Genomic DNA, 16,362 nt, shown 5'->3' with positions numbered 1-16,362 from the left:
AGGATGAGAAACCGCAGCTCAGGGCTGCATGAGGGTGACGTGAATTCATAAAGCCACGTGCAGGGGGGCTGGTGCAGAGTAACTGCGCTACAGTCGGGGATGCAGGAGTACCCATCACGTGGCCTGCAGCTGGGCCACTGACCTTCACTCAGCCCAGCGTGCAGAAGAGTCTCTGGAATGTGCTGGGCTTGGCGCTAGTTAATGAAAAGAGGAGGGTTGAATTAGGCCCTGAAAATAGATGGTGGGTTCCTTCTCAGAGGTTTCTGATGGATTCTCACCTTCACCAGTGGTGTCACCTGCTCTCTGGGCAGCAGGGAACCCTGGTGGGAATTAGGGCAGAGAAGCTTGACCCTCCCTCCTGGAATGTAGCTGGGACCCTTGCTCTGTGTGGAACACTTGTAAAGTCCTCGTCTTTGTGTTCCTGGCCCTGGAGAACTCTCAGATGTAATTTCTTGCCTCTCCTGTCTTTTTTGTTCCTTCTGTTCCAGCCACACTGGCCTCTTTGCTGTTCCTTACACAGTCCAAGCATGGCCCTGCCTCAGGGCCTTTGTACTTGCTGTTTCTCTGCTTGGACATCTCCATTCCCAGGCTGCTCTCTCACTTCACTCGGGTCTCTGCTCCGAGGTCACCTCCTTTGAGAGGCCATCCCTGATTGCCCCACCTAAAATAGCATGTCCACCTCTGTTGTTGCTTCCCGTTTCAGCTCCAAGACCATGCAACACAGGCTTTAGTTCCCCTCTATCCTCATTGCCTGAAACAGTGCCGGGCACAAGGTAGGGACTCAGTAAATATGTGTGGAATGGATGAGCGAGTGAATGAATAGATTCTTTATGCCAATAGAACTTGTATCTGTTTCCTGAGTTATCATTCTCCTGTCAAGGGTGGTCACCCTTGGGACAAGGACCCCATTAGCTGTGGTGATGCTGGCGATGGATCACCTGAGGATGCTACATGCATGGCAGGGTGGCAGCGTGCCCTGGAAATATGACACGGACCTTGTCTCACACCAGGACGAGTGCACTGTAAAAATGCAGGTTTGAGATTCTCCCCGAGGTTTCCCTGCAGACCCTCAGCGACGGGAAGCCCGCTTCTTTTGAGACAGCCCTTAGCATTTAGGAGCAGCTCCCGGACCACGCAGGAGGGAGAAAAAGGATTAAGGATTTAGGCCAAACTACATTTTTGCCATCCTTGGGTCAATAGAGTTTCCACTTGAGAGAGGCTCAGCATCTGCGTTATGAGTCATCCATCACTCGAAGGGGATCTCACGAGCAAGAGCCCCCTTGTTGGTCATACCTGAATGAACGGGAAGAGGAGCCCGACGGCAAAGTTGGAGAGCCAATTGACGGTTCCCGCCACGGTGTAGGCAGCTGGCCGCTGCGATTGCTGGAAGAACTCGCCGGTCAGGATGAAGGGGATGCCGCCTGCAACCAGAGCCAGGGCGCAGATTAATCTCCCTGGGAAGGTCAGGCCGCCAGCACCCATCTCTATGTGGCAGGGGACCGCCGCCCGCTAAGAGCCGGCTCTACCTGGGAGAGTGATGCCTTTGGGAGTGGGTGCTGGAGTTACAGCCTGTAACCCCTAAAGGTAACATAAACCATTCCTCTGAGCTGGTCCACCCAAGTGAGAGATGATTCATCCTCGTGGCTTTCCAAATGCCCTCTGAATCAAGCTGTGCTCCTCCACAGACTGAGTACGATGTGTATCGACATGACATACCAGGCAACTGACACTGAATATATTGTGCTAGGAATGCTTATAATTTATCTTCAGAACAACTGAGTCAGCCAGGTATTGGCTACCATATTCCCTGGATGAGAAAACTGAAGCGCAGAGAGGTTACTTGACTTAGCCAAGGTCACTCAGCTCCTGAGTAGCAGAGCTGAGATTCAGGTTTGGGACTCAGACCTCCAAATCTCAAGGTTTTTCTGCTAATCGTTGCTTGAGAGGAGTCCTTACCTCTTCTCGATTGGATGCCTGGTGGGCCCCAGTTCTTGAGTCGCCCCAGCAGTGGAGTAATAGCAGAAACATCATTGTCATTGGGGCGGGACAATGCTTTATTTTGAGAGACTGTCCTGCGTGATTGCAGAATGTTTCTCATCCCTTGCCTCCAGAAGCGGGGAGGGCCCCTCGTCACCATGGCAACCCAAACTACTGGGTCACATTTCCCAGTGCCCTCTGGGCACCACACCTGGCTGAGATTCTCTGAGTCTGCACCCTCAGTCTGTGACCCTGAGTGGGCCCTGTGACCACATGCAGGACCTGGGGTTCAGGATGACACCCCCATTCCCCGCCGTCCTCAACAGGAGTCTCCACTCGAATCAGACCTACACCTTGGAGGTCCACAGAAAAGACAGGATGGGTAGTAGAAGGGGAAACCCTGAGGGCCTTTGCCCATCTCAGTTTGGGAACCACCAGGCTCATTCCATCAAGATTCGGTGATTATTGGCTGTGCTGGGCCTGGTCCCACAGTCTTGGAGGAGAGCGGCAATGCCCCCGCCCTGCTGAGTGAGACTCCCTCATCTGGTGAGAGAGACAAGGTGACTTGTTTCTTACAAAGGAAGTGAAGGAGCAATAGATAATCGCAGCATGTGATAAGCACTGGAGGAAATGCTCAGGGCAGTGGAGGGGGTGGGGATCTAGGTTAATAGCTGTGGGGAGGGCCCTCCGGGCAGGTGACGGTGGAGATGTGGCTTGAAGGAAGAGATGCAGCTTGTGAAGATTTGGGGAAGATCTTGCTAGATTTGGGGAAGATCATGCCCGTGGAGGGATGGGAGGGCTGAGACCCTTAGGGGTGAAAAGGACTGGGTCAAGGTCCAGAACAGAGGCCAGTCTGTCTGGACACCTGAGGGAGGGTAGAGAGGCATGGAATGAGGTGGCAAAGGTGAGCAGGGCCAATTAAGCAGCCTCTGGAGATCAAGGAGAGGGGCTGCCATTGAAGAAAACCAATGAGGGGGTTGAAGTAGGGGTTGATGTGATCAGTTTGCATTTCGTAGAGATCACTGCTGCTTGACCGGAGGATGCAGGGGTGGATGCAGGAGGAGGCGATGGTTGTCTAGAGGGTTCAGATGGTGGCGGTGGGGATGGAAGGAAGGGGCCGAATTTGGGAATTCTCCATCCCATGGACGCAAAGCTTTTAGAGAGAGCGCTGCACACAACTGCAACGCTCATCATCAAGTTCAACCAAGCAACCCAAGGTCACAGAGAGGACCACCTCAAGTCTGTGTCCCTCCACAGTTTTCACAACAATCACCCCAGCATGCTGCCAGCAAGCCTTGGACTCCACACCTCAAAAATGACTCAGAATGGACCACCCCCGACCCCTCGCTAGACTGTGAGGCCTCCAGGGCAGGCAGCATCTCCATTTGCCTGACAGAGAGTAGACAGGCGATTGGTATTTACTTACTTGAATTAAATGCTCAACATTTAATTTTGAAAAGCTTTGATATGCAGTTTATTACAAAAGGGGGAGTCTCTTTATCTTAAAGGTATCTATCAAAATGTGCAGGAACAATGATTGCACGTTGAAATGTGCTAAAACCAACCTTAGGTCTGTAGAGCATGTGATATTGCGTTGTTGGAAAGCGTATGTGTCACACACCCAGTTGGTCCTGCAGATAACACTGCCGTGAGCCTTGGTGCATATCCCAGGGGGCAGTTCCCAGCTATTCTGAAGCCTGAAGAGGGTTGAGGGCTGGTGTTTCACCTTCCCTGACTTTCCTAGGTGTGTTTTGGAAGCATCTGTGGATAACTCAATTAACATTGGTGCACCAGCTTCCAAATGGAGCAGAACATTGACGAACCTGCCTCCCTGTACTTTCTTTGTGGCTTCAGGGCTGAGGCCATGACTTGTTTATTGGTTATGGCCCTCCTCCCAGCACAGCACCTAGGACACACGTACCAGGTGCTCTGTAAAGGTTTTCAGGATCAGTGGAGGAATGATTAAGATACCCTGGGGTTCACAGGACATCTACATCAGGTCTCTTCTCTGTTTCCTTCATCAGACCTTCAGGCCACCCCCAGAGAACAATTATAAGCAACCATGGGGATCCTACACAGCTCACTGTGCCGATGGGTTTTCATTTCCATTATTTCCTTTGAACCTCACAACCAAAGAAGGTGGTGAGGCATAGTGGGCTTGGGCTCTGTTGTCAGTAAGAACAGGTTGAAGTCCTGGCTCCACCAGATCCCTCTAGAATTCAGATCTCTCACATGTGAAGTATGATAGCAGGGACTTACTGCTCAGGGTATTTGTGAGGACTAAATGAACAACTGTGTGCAAGTACTTAGTATAAGTCTGTCCCATGAGAGGTACTCAATAAGTGTTACCTACTTAATAATTGTTAGCTACTAGGGTAATAGTTTAAAACTCCTCTGAGTTATTTCCCCCCTTTTTATGAGTTAGCTGAAGCTCAGAGAAGGGGAGTGACAAGCCCAAAGTCTCTTAACAAGGAGTGATGGTGATAATGATGATGGTGATGGCAATGGTGATGATGGTGGTGATGGTGATAATAGAGATAATGGTGCTGCTTCAGTTGCTGAATGATGGTGGTGGTAACTATGTGACAGGCATTGGGAAAAGCATTTGACATACATTATTTCATTTAATTATCACTGCTATGTGGTAGTTACTGCTATCATTTTTTTTCCCATTTAACATATAAAGTAACCTAGGCCTAAGAAAGTTAAGTAATTTCCTCAAATCACATCACTAGTGGGACTCAAACTCAAGGCTGGGTGACTTCCAAGTTTGAGTCTTAATTACTCCATTGTGAAGGAAGCAAGTGTAAGACACTGACAATCTTTAAAATATGTGAAAGGAACTTAGCAGTCTTCATGGTTTTATTTGAATGCTCTCCCAAGTCCTGGAATTTACTTGTTTCTCTTTTGCCTGAAGGCATGGGTGGCCTGATTTCCTGAGCCTCTCATGGTCTGTTTCTTTGAATCCAAGGTAAAATGAGAAGGAATGGGGTTTGATATGGAAACAGAACAGGTTTCTTGCAGGTCCTCTATCTTTGTTTTGCTTTTCAAAATGAAAATAGCTTTATCATTTTTTTCTGATTATCATGAGTAATATTTGCTCCTTTTAAACAATTAAGGAAAGCATGCAATATAGAAAGGCATAAAAAGAAAACAAAAGTCATCCCTAAACCTTCCACCCAGGATTGATCCCCATTTGTATTTCGGTACTTGGCAAATTGAATGTTGCTATAAAAAAGCCTAGAGCGAGTCTGATATTTCTGCTTTAGTGATTGGCTTTTTCTGCTTGAAGCCCCGAAGACATCTTTCCTTATCCTTGAAGTTTATTAACTTAACTATGGTGGGTCTTGTGTTGATCTTCCCATAACCATCTTTCTTAGAACATGGTGTGTCCCTTTGACTACAGATTCACTCTTTATTCATTTCTTAGGTTATACTTTTGAAAACTTCTGTTCTACATGTTGGATTCTTTATTCTGAGACAATTGTTATCCTTATGTTGGATCAACTTTGTCTCTCTTCTGCACCTACAGTCTTTCAAATGACTTTATTCTCTTGTTTTCTGCATACATTCCTCACGCCCTGGGCAATCTCTTCCCTCTTTCTCTTCTCCCTTCCTTTCCTTTCTTCCTTCTTCCATGTGCCATGTTGGTGCTTGCCCTGTGCTCCTGTTCTCCTTTCCTATGTGTAGAGTGAGGCGCTCCGTCCAGATTTCCATCTGCTCTGATATGGCAAGTGAGTCATCTTTGGCACCTTTTCTTTTTGTCTCCTGGGTTGTCTTGTCTTTCAAGCCACAGTTTGAGGTGTGAGTAAGATCTTCCACTAACTTCTATAAAAGGTGGGAATGGGGTTGTAGGCGGAAGGTGGTGAGGGCTGCCGGAAGCCCCTTCTGGGAGGTCTGGGCTCTGCTTTTTCTTTCCTCTGAGATTTTGTGATGTGACCTGCAGAACCCATTCCACAGGGTCAGGGGGATTTTCTACTTCTGTGGGCTTCCACTGGTCTTCTCAAATTAGGACAAAGTCTTGGAAATTGAGAAGCCCCAGGGCCTTTGAGGTTTGCTGTGGCGGAAGGCATCTTTTTATCTTTCCCCAGGATTGCTGACTCACTTCCTTACTCTATTTCCCTCACAGATTAGGAGGTTAGTGTGAGAGTTCTTAACCGTTTTTGAATCCCCTTCTCTGGTTAGTGATGTTTCTGAGGAGTGGAGACCAAATTCTAGCCCCACACTAGAATTATCCTTAATTGGTGCAAATTTTCAAAGTCTATGGTATAATTTTTTTGTTTGGTTGATGGCCAGATTTTTTCGGCGTAAAGATTTGTTTGGTTGTTATTACTGTTTTTTTTCAAAAAAAATTATTTTTTTCTGCTCATTTTGTTAGATATTTGGGGGAGGGAGATCCTATAACCAGGCTATACATGACCGTATTTACCTGAAATCTCTTTATGATTAGGTTTTTAAAACCAAGGTATTGGTGTTCCTTTTGGTAGTGTGTAGATGCTGCTTATCTTAAAATTATATGCTTCAAAATTAAAGGGCAGTTGAAGACAATACTTTTGTGTAAAGGATTGTGACAAGGGGACGCCTTGTTTAAAATGATCTGTTTGGGGGCCTTTTATTTTGTGGACATTACTATTTGAGAAAAGATTTTACATGCCTGATCTCATTGACTCTTTCTTCACGACCAAACTATGAGTTATGAATTATTATTACAGATTAGGAAACTAAGACTCTAGAAGATGAAGGGCCTTACCTAAGTTACTAGTCCCACTTGTAAGTGTTAGAGTTGGATCTTTTGACTGCAAACGCTGCTTTCTTTTGACTGCAACTTTCAGCTAAAAAGGATAGAAAGATGACAATGAATTTGTCCTGTTGTTTCCCAATATGCCTGGATACAGGATGGAAACAAGACATATTACAGCACTCAATACCTATTGCCTAATCATACAATACAACTTAAACACTGAAGATAAGCCCCAATGATGACATCTCTTGGTCAACATATCTTGTTATCTTATTTGGCAATTATTTGTTATTTTATTTGGCTATCTTATTCTGGATTCCCCCAGAAGCAAACCCTGACAGTAGTTTATGTGTGAGTTGATCCTAGGAAATACTAGTAAAAGTGTGGGTAACTGAAGGAAGTGAATAAAAGATATGTCATCAACAAGTTACCACTGTGGACAACCAGAGCTTACTCCAATTGGAGACCCTTGGGAAACTGTGGAAAACACATCTCAGAGCTGTCCCATCTGAGAGGCAAGGGAGCTGGGTATGGATCCACCAAACCTGTCAGTCATCGACTGAGGGCTGCTCTTCGGGCAGCGCTTTTGGCGGCCATAAGATTGGGCTAAGTGACGTCTGTAGGCCCTCAGGGTAAAGGTGCATGTGGTGGCAGCTGCAGGTCCTGCTGGGATGTCCTGAAAGGGTTCGGGTTAGGGTTAGAGGGGATTTGAGGAGGGACACCAATCATCTTTGCTACTGACATCTATTCTCCAGGCGTTAGACTTCACGATGGCCACTGCAATATGTATGTCTGAGTAGTTAAGTGTTTATATCTTACATATCTTAGTATTTGCTTCAGGAGTGGGAGTAGAACACCATGGTTAAGAGCATGGGTGGGATGTACCACTATGGTTAAGAGCATGGGGTAGGGTATCACACTGTGGTTAGAGCATGGGTGGGGGGTCACACTATGGTTAAGCTCATGGATGGTGGTACCACACTATGGTTAAGAGTGTGGGGAAGGGTATCACACTGTGGTTACAGCATGGGGTGGGATGTAACACTATGGTTAGAGCATGGTTGGGGATATCACACTATGGTTAGAGCATGGGGTAGGATGTAACACTATGGTTAGAGCATGGAGCAAGGTGTGGCACAAAGCTCCTGTCTGTGGCTCACTGTGGTAACAACCAAGCTGTACTGGACAATCGCGCCCCCTGGTGTCCACCACGAGGAGCCATCTGACACCAGGTCTATTCTCACAACCGTTCTTTCTCCTCTGGAGACAAACCTGATTGAAATTCCCACATTTCTACCTACTGGCTATGTAACCATGGGAAAGGACATCTATGGCTCTCAGTTTTTGCATCTATGAAATGAAGATAACACTACTTCCTATCTCTTAGCATTGTTTTGAGGATCAAATGCAGCCTGCTTAGCAATGCGTGTATGTCGCGTTCCAGCAAACACAGCCCTTGTTATTTATGCCCCCGGCAAGCTTCCCTGCACATTTTCTTTAGCTCCCTTCCTCTTCCTCTGCTGTTTTCTAGCTCTTGCCATGTACCTGAGAAAAATCTCAATTTGTATAGAAAAGAAATAAAGGGCAACTGTCCAAACTTTCCTATAATTCATATTTATTAAAATTCTTCAATGGAACCACTATCATCAATTTCAAAAGCCCTTTAAAATGCCTAGAAATCCCTTTAAAAATCTCCATATGTGTGTCCATAAGTCACATAAGCCTTTACATACATTTTCCCCTTAAGTACCAGCTTTGAAAAATGGCTTACTAAATTTTTTTAAATCAAATATAATCAGTTTGAAAATTCTTTATGGTTAGTTTGCTGTGTTTCTTTCCCTAGACTTAATCTTGTTTGTCCCTTCACTCACCCATTTTCACCCAACATTTATGTACCAAGTCCTGTGCTGAGCATTTTCAGAATCTACTAGCCCACATTCTAATCCTCACTGGACAGGTGAGGAAATCAAGGCACCGAGTAACAGAGTGGCTTGCCCAAGGTGGAACAAGCTATAAATGATGGGCCTTGTCCCCAAACCCAGAGCTTCTGGTTGGGGGAAAAGACTCTCTCCCCTGTCCTTTCCCCAGGAGACTCTCTCCCCTGCCCTTTCCCCAGGAGACTCTCTCCCCTGCCCTTTCCCCAGGAGACATACAGGCAGGATTTCCAAACAAGTTTGTTTTATGATGGCAGGTGGGAGCTTCTCAGCAATCAGTGAGCACAGCCTGCAGCCTTGGGGGGAGCTGGCACCAGAGCCCAGCCGGTGCAGGAAGCTGAGCAGTGTCCAAAGGGGCTACCCGCTCTGGAAGCTCCTTACCTCGGAGGATGCCTGTTCAGCCCAACAGGAGAGGCAAGGCTGTCCCCTTGTCTCTGGGGAGCTCAGATGCCCACCTCCTTGGAGCCCTTCCAGAGGTTCGTCCCATCCTGACTCTCAGTGGGCACCTCTGGCTCCACAGACCACATGTGGGAGGCTGTAGTCCTTCTCTAAGCCTCAGTTTCCCCACCTATAACCTGAGCACTGGATGAGCTCTTTGAAAACTTAGTAAAGCCTGTCTACTCAGCACATGTAAATTATGACCATGCTGAGGCGCCCAGGCTAGTGGCTAAGAGCGCTGGCTTTGGAGTCAGATAAACTCTCCACTTACAGTCTGTGTGACCACAGCAAGTCATAAGGCTCTCAATTTTCTCGTCTATAAAATGAGGATAGAGCTGCGGTTCCTACCTCTTAGCATGGTTTGGGGATTAAATGAGACAGTGCTTAGCAATGTGTCCAACATGTAGCAAAGGCTCAATCATAACAACTGCTACCATCTTCTCGTCATTCATTCACTCAATACATGTTCTTTGTGTATCAACTATGAGCCAGATGCTGGGACATCCATGGTGGGCGAGAAGTAGACTCAACTTCCGCTTTCAAGGAGCCTCCAGCATCTGGGGGTCCACTAAGTCAAGAAGGCCATGGGCTTCCCTGGTGGCGCAGTGGTTGAGAGTCCGCCTGCCGATGCAGGGGACGCGGGTTCGTGCCCCGGTCCGGGAGGATCCCACACGCCGCGGGGCGGCTGGGCCTGTGAGCCATGGCCGCTGAGCCTGCGCGTCCGGAGCCTGTGCTCCGCAGCGGGAGAGGCCACAGCAGTGAGAGGCCCGCGTACCGAAAAAAATAAAAATAAAAAGAAGGCCAAACCCATCACAAGATTAACATTCTCCTGGACCACACCTCTTCAGAGCAATTTTAACAATAAAAGTAGTTCATGCGTTGAGTACTTCCTATGTGTCAGACTCTGGAAAAGCTTCCCCTTTGTGGAGTTTTAAATTATTTCAGAAAGGGCGTGATAAACTCCATAGGGATACAGCATCAGACATTGCCGGTCATAGATAAGGAGGAATTACAAGTCAGCAGCCGTCCTTGGCCTGAACTGAAAGAGCAAAGGCAGTTTGCTCCTTTTGTATCCAGAGATGCTGCAAAATCAGACACCAACTGTCCAGCCCCATCCCCATCTTCCAGGTGTGGAGACTGAGGCCAGATTGATGAAGTGAGATTCTCCATGTCTCAGCGTTTCCAAGCTAGCCTGTCTGCTCTAGTCACTGTCCTTGGGAATTCGTAGCTCCTGCCTATGCTGACTATTCCCACTGCTGGGAATGTCCCCAGCTTTGGACATACTTCAGGGCACAAGGGATGTGGGCAATTTACTTATCATGGGCTTGGGCTCCCAGCAGGTGATAATATATTTGTGATGGCATCTTTCTCCCCTTCCTCCCAGCCTAATCCCAGCCCAAGCAGCTAAGCGGCAGAGGTCCTGACCCCAGCCTGTTGTCTCACCCGCATGGAGCATGTCTCCTAAGGAAAGGGAAGGGAGGTTCCTCCAGGAGGGGAATTGAGACTTGGCGTGAATTTAATTGGACAGAAGGAGGAGGTGCCATCACCACCACCTAGTCCTTCCATGGATGGTATCACTGTCTTTTAATTGCTTTATTCTCTGCTTGTTTGTTGTGTTCTTTGAGGGCAGGTATCTTGTTTCTTTTGCTCACCGTTGCCTTCCCCATAGCAACTGTGTTCCTTAATAGACATTTATACTCAATAGATGTTTGTGGAATGGACGAATGAACAGGAAATGATGACAGACAGTTAAGCCTTTTAAGTGTGAGGTGGAAATTCACTCTGTGGCTGGTGGATGGAGGGCTAGCCGGGCCGGGGGGCCAGCATGGGGCAGAGCACGGGGGTGGGTCTAGAGGGTGCTGTTTGGTGGGAACCCAGCTTGGACGGGGGAGATAGGACAGCAGAGGCATCGTCTGGAGGGTCCGCTGGGTGGATCCTGGAGTCTAGGTTGCTATGCTAGGGGGTTTGGAGTTTGCAGGTGGGAGATGCAGTGACCAGCTGAAAGGCTTTAGCAGGAGAGAGCCACGATCAGATTTGTGATGGGAAAGCACTCCTGGATGCAGAGTGGAGCCTGTGTCTGTGGAGGGAGAGTGTGGAGGCAGACAGGGATGCTGGTTAGGACACGATCATTGGGAACTTGAGAAAAAAATTGGAAAAATGTTTGCGTAGAAGTATTTTGTGCCCTTCAGCATCATTAACAACCATCTTCTGTGATTCTAACCTGAATTTGCATAAGATCCATCATGAGACTTAGACTCTTTTCTGAACTGCACTCCACTGAAACACAAAGTGAGTCCCCTCTTGACCACCAGTTAGTATGTTTTGATGAAGACTTTAGTCTAGTGGTATTTCTTTAATCTGGACTTTTAGGTCAAATTCTTAGGTCTGAAGGTCTCTGTACTGGAGTTTCTGGGGGAGGGGATGTTTTCGAAGCAGCTCAGGAGCAAATGGGCCACATAAGGCCAAACAGACTCTGCTAATTCTAATTAAAAATGAGGAGCTGCCCCACTCTAATGAGTGCAGGTAGGAAAACACATTCAAATCTATCAGTACGTGTTCTGTTTGGTAGGTTCAGCACGCTCAGAGGATGTGACAAAGCCTGATCAGGAGTTTACATTTCAATAAAGCCAGAGGTCAGAGGTCTCAGGAGTCAGTTCTCATGGGCACAATTTAACATCCTTCCTTATTTGGATGAGCACTAGAGGGGCTGTCGAAACAGACAAGCGAGGGCGACTGGATAAGGAAGGGTCTTTAGTACGGATGCTGAGTTATAAGGCAGACTGGAACAGAGTCAAGGACCCTGGGGACAGAGCCTGGCACCTGCAAGTCCAGGCAGTCACACCCTCAGCCTGGGTCTCGGCAGAGTGGATCTGTATATTCGTTCAGTGAACACAAATGACTGAGTTCTTGCTCTGAGCTGAGGCTGTGCCGGGCACTGGGGATACAGCTCTGATGGAGTCATGGTTCCTGGGCTAGATGGCATCTCAGATCCTGTGGGTTCATGGTACTGTCTGGCTCAAGATCCCAGAATGCTGAAGCAGATGTGGTCGGTGACCCCCCATTATTCCAGGTGCCCCCTCCCACCTCAGTGCAGCTGGCCCCTCACCCACCTCCTGGCCACATCCCAGGCACAAGACTTTGTCTGGCTTTCCATCACCAGAGGGCTGGGGAGCTGACACCAGTTTTTCCCCAGACTGCCTGCAGGGAGATGCTATAAATACTTCACAGGGAATGACTCTGAGATGTGTATTTCCTACAGCTTTTCAGACTTTCCCAGCAGGATTCTGCTCTGGTTGCCCGTGGCAGTAATTTACTGCACAATGCACCTCCCTTCTGCTGCCTTCCTTTCCCCACCTCAGGTGCCCATTTCCAGGTGTTTCCTGGGATCATCTCCTAAATAAACAGGTTCCTTGAGTCCTTGTCTTAGTCTCTTTCTGGGGAAACCCATCCTGGTTTTTCAAAGTCATGTGTTGTCCAAGACTGAAGCCGACACCAATTTGCCCTTTTCTGAACAAAAATTGATTTATAGTCTAGACTCCTGGGGCATCTGGGGTGACCAGCTTGTCCCAGCTTTACATACAGAACATCCTGTATCTCAGAAACCCCTGGAGTGGTTGGTCACCCCAGTGGTATCTCAACCTATTTCCTGATCACTTAGCAGCGTTTATTGTGTTTATGAGATGCGGGGAAAGAGAAAATTCAAGTTGTAAATATTTTTGGACAGGCCGAATTGATCTACATAAGGAAGAACTGAGAAGAACGAGAAGAGACAATGGAAAGGGTTTCAAATGTGAGCCTAGAGGGGGCAGGAGCTGGGCTTTGGCAACTCAATACATGAGCGATGCTGAGATCAAGAAAGGTGGAGAATGAAGTTTTCAACAAATCCTGCCGCCTGCTGAGAATGGTGCCCTAGTGCCTGGCTGTGGTAGAATTTAAATTGTTGCTTGTTTTTGGCTCTCAGGCTGATGTTTCTGTAAATGTGAGTCTGGCATATGGCGGGTGGGCCTTTTTGGGTTCATCAGGAGTTTTCCTTTGCTTCTTCTCTGTTCATCCTCCCAGGAGTCCTTGAGGGTGGCCGTGTCATGCCCAACTGACTGATGGGTGAAGAGACTGTATGATGTGTTTTCAGAGACACAGGGGCTGCTCTTGATAATGACGTCAGGATATCTGCGGCAAGCTGAGACTGGCCCAGGCAAACTACTGATGAGGGAATTGGGCCCAAGGTAAAAACTCTCAGCTGAGGTCCCACAGCTGGTAAGGCAGTGGCAGAAGTGAGATTCTAACCCAGGTCTACTGGACCTTCCATGGAATCCTCTCAGTCAAGGTGAACAGCTTAAATAATAATACCTACCCTGTGTTGCCCACCCACGGTGTGGCTGCCTGTGCAGAGTCATAGTAATTAATTCTAATTGCCTAAGACTCTTACTAGGTCAGCAGTATTATCCCCAACTTACAGATGAGGAAACTGAGGCACGAAAGGGGGAGGTGACTTTCCCAAGGTCATTTACCTAATACACGGCAGAGGTAGGATTTGACACGTGGTCTTCCTGACACACCAGCTATGAGGCTGAGTCGGGGAGCACAGAGAAGGGAGCCCACGTTCAGGTGATTAAAACAGGAGACCCGAGGATGCTGCGATAGATCCCGTGAGGCCAAGTTGAAGTGCTCCGGGAGCGTGTGACCTAGGAAGGCCTTGGGATTTTTCCTGATTTTCCTTGGGAGTTTCCCTCAGTGGAGAGGTGAGCTTATTCTCTTTTTCTAGGTGTCTTCCTCAAATCCTTGCAGCCCACAGCTCCTACGGCTGCAGCAGATGTTAAGGCTGAGAAAAAAGCTACCCCTGGAAGTCGGGGAGCGCTGCCTTTGCAGGTAGCCACCCCAGCTGCGTTTTCATCCTGGGTTGGCTGTGACATGCCAGCCTCGGCACAGCTGAACCATTTCCAGATCAAAAGCCTAAACCCAATAGGGGTCTGCTCAGCCCTGGCTCCTGGGGAAGCAGAAACCTTCCTGCTGGGCGGGACCACAGCTGATCGGTTGGCCTGAATCCACAGCCTGGGTTCTCCTGCCAGTGAAGCTGCTGCCTTGTCGGAAAGAGCAAAGCCAGTAAGCCAGCAGCCAAGGAGGACAACCTGCAGTGCCTGAACGCACCTGGCCTGCATCTGGTGGTTCCTTGTGGGGATCCCCTTCCCCTTCCTTTTCCCAACTGTCTGCCTGAAAACTCTTTCTTACCTTTTAAAATTCATCGCTGGCACCTTCCTCTGTGTGCCCATAGCCCCCTGCACACTGGGGGACACCACCTGTCGCCCCCATGGACCCATGAGGGATGGAGGGACAGGCCTGGCCTAGATGGGGGTGGGGAGGGGGTGTTGGGGGAAGGTGGGGACAATGGATGAATCAGTGCCCTTCTCAGCCAGGGCTGGACTCCAGGTCAGACTCCAGCTCCTTTCTATGAAGTCCCATCAATACTGTTCCTTGTATACCTCAAGTGATGGGGAGCTCACTCCTTGTGAAAGTAAGAGTCCAACTGTTCGATAGAGCCCAGATCTGAGTCTTGATCACCTCTCAGGCCCCAGCTTTGGCATTACATCTTCCTCAGGAGGTCCTCCCTGAGGCTGGCATGTGCAAAGACCATGTCTCTGTGTCACTCACTGGTACATCTCGGTACCTGGATCAGCACCTTGGGAGCTTCCCTCTCGAGCACGGAATTACACGCAGGGCCTGTGCACCGGCTGTTCCCTCTACCTGGACTGCTTGTTTCCAGATACCCATACGGCGGCCTCCCTCCCGTCTCTCAGATCTTTGCTCTGTTATCACCTCCCCAGAGAGGACTTCTGTGCCTCGTCCCCATCTCAGCACCCCCTCCACCATTCTCCTTCTTCTCATCACTATCTTATATTTTTATATGATATTTATGTTTTTTAAATTTAATTTATTTATATTTTTATGTTTTCACTATAACCCTCCTCCAACAGAATGTCAACTCCTTGAGGGCAGATATATTGTCTGTTTTGCTCCATGCTCTGTCTTAATTTCTAGAACAGTGTTAGGCTCAGGGTATGAGAGCTCAGTAAACATCAGTAAATGGATGAATGAATGAATGAATGAATGAAATGGCTGTTTCTCTACTAGGTGAGTCTTACTCATCTTTGTATCCCCTGGGCCTAGGGTGGAGCCAGACACATAGTAGGTAATTAATAATGATTTGCTGAATGAAGGATTGAAATATAGCCACATCTCTTGCATTTCAAGGCTGGATCAAATTCCTCCTCTGCTTCCAACTTCTAATAGCTTCCCACTGCATTAAAAATAAAATCCTAACTCCTTACCAAAGAGTTATGAGCTGCTCCATCACCTGGTCCTTGCTATTCTTCCAACTTCACCTCTAACTTCACCTCTTTCCCTTCCTAACAACACTCTAGCCTTCCCTGAACCTTTCAAGCAAGTTTCTGCCACAGGACCTTTGCACGTCCTTTCCCTAGATCCTCACAGGGCTGATTCCTTCTTAGCATCCAAGTCTTGCCTTCAATGCTCACAGAGGCCCTACCTGTCTGCCCTCACTAAAGCAGCCCTTCTTTTACTCTATTTATTCCTTCTTCGTTCATGTCACTCATTATAAAGTATTCATTAGTTTACTGGTCAGGGTTCTATAAATATGCATTTGTTGGTGGAGTGCAGCTTGGGGTCTGAACACTCCCTCTCCCCTCTCTCCTCTCCAAGACGTAAGGTCCAAGAGCAAGGACCACGTCCCTGTGTCATTCACCGGTGTGTCTTGGGTACTGCGTCACCATAAGGAGTGCTTGATAAATATTTTTTTTTTATTTTTATTTTTTGCGGTACGCGGGCCTCCCACCGCTGTGGCCCCTCCCGTTGCGGAGCACAGGATCCGGACGCGCAGGCCCAGCGGCCATGGCCCACGGGCCCAGCCGCTCTGCGGCATGTGGGATCTTCCCGGACCAGGGCACGAACCCGTGTCCCCTGCATCGGCAGGTGGACTCTCAACCACTGCGCCACCAGGGAAGCCCGATTAATACTTTTAAATTAACAAATGCACTTTCCTACCAACCTTACTCATCACGCTCCCCCTATTGTACGTGACAGCCGAGCCCACGGAATTTGCGCTTCCCAGGTTATGTTTTCCGTTTTTTAGGTTATACTTATTTACAACCTAATTTATAATTATGTATAATTATTTTAGGCTAGAATTATTTGTCTATCTTAATTAGATGATGAACTCCACAGAGGGAAAATGTCTCCATTTCTGCATCTTCAGTACGG

The 16,362-nt window shown here is 48.0% G+C and overlaps 1 protein-coding gene across 1 annotated transcript in view; it reads right to left on the bottom strand.

Moving 5' to 3' along the window:
• Positions 1–16,362, bottom strand: part of SLC2A9 (solute carrier family 2 member 9) — a 187,919-nt gene that overhangs the window by 20,825 nt on the left and 150,732 nt on the right. The window contains 1 exon segment of the mRNA XM_029235473.1: positions 1,294–1,421. Within this exon segment, the coding sequence (XP_029091306.1) occupies positions 1,294–1,421 (128 nt within the window).

The sequence above is a fragment of the Monodon monoceros genome, unplaced genomic scaffold (genome assembly GCF_005190385.1).
Source record: "Monodon monoceros isolate NGI ecotype Baffin Bay Population unplaced genomic scaffold, NGI_Narwhal_1 Super_Scaffold_20, whole genome shotgun sequence".
Lineage (NCBI taxonomy): Eukaryota > Metazoa > Chordata > Mammalia > Artiodactyla > Monodontidae > Monodon > Monodon monoceros.
The sequence above is the reverse complement of the archived record's forward strand: the minus strand, read 5'-3'. Positions and strand labels throughout refer to the sequence as shown.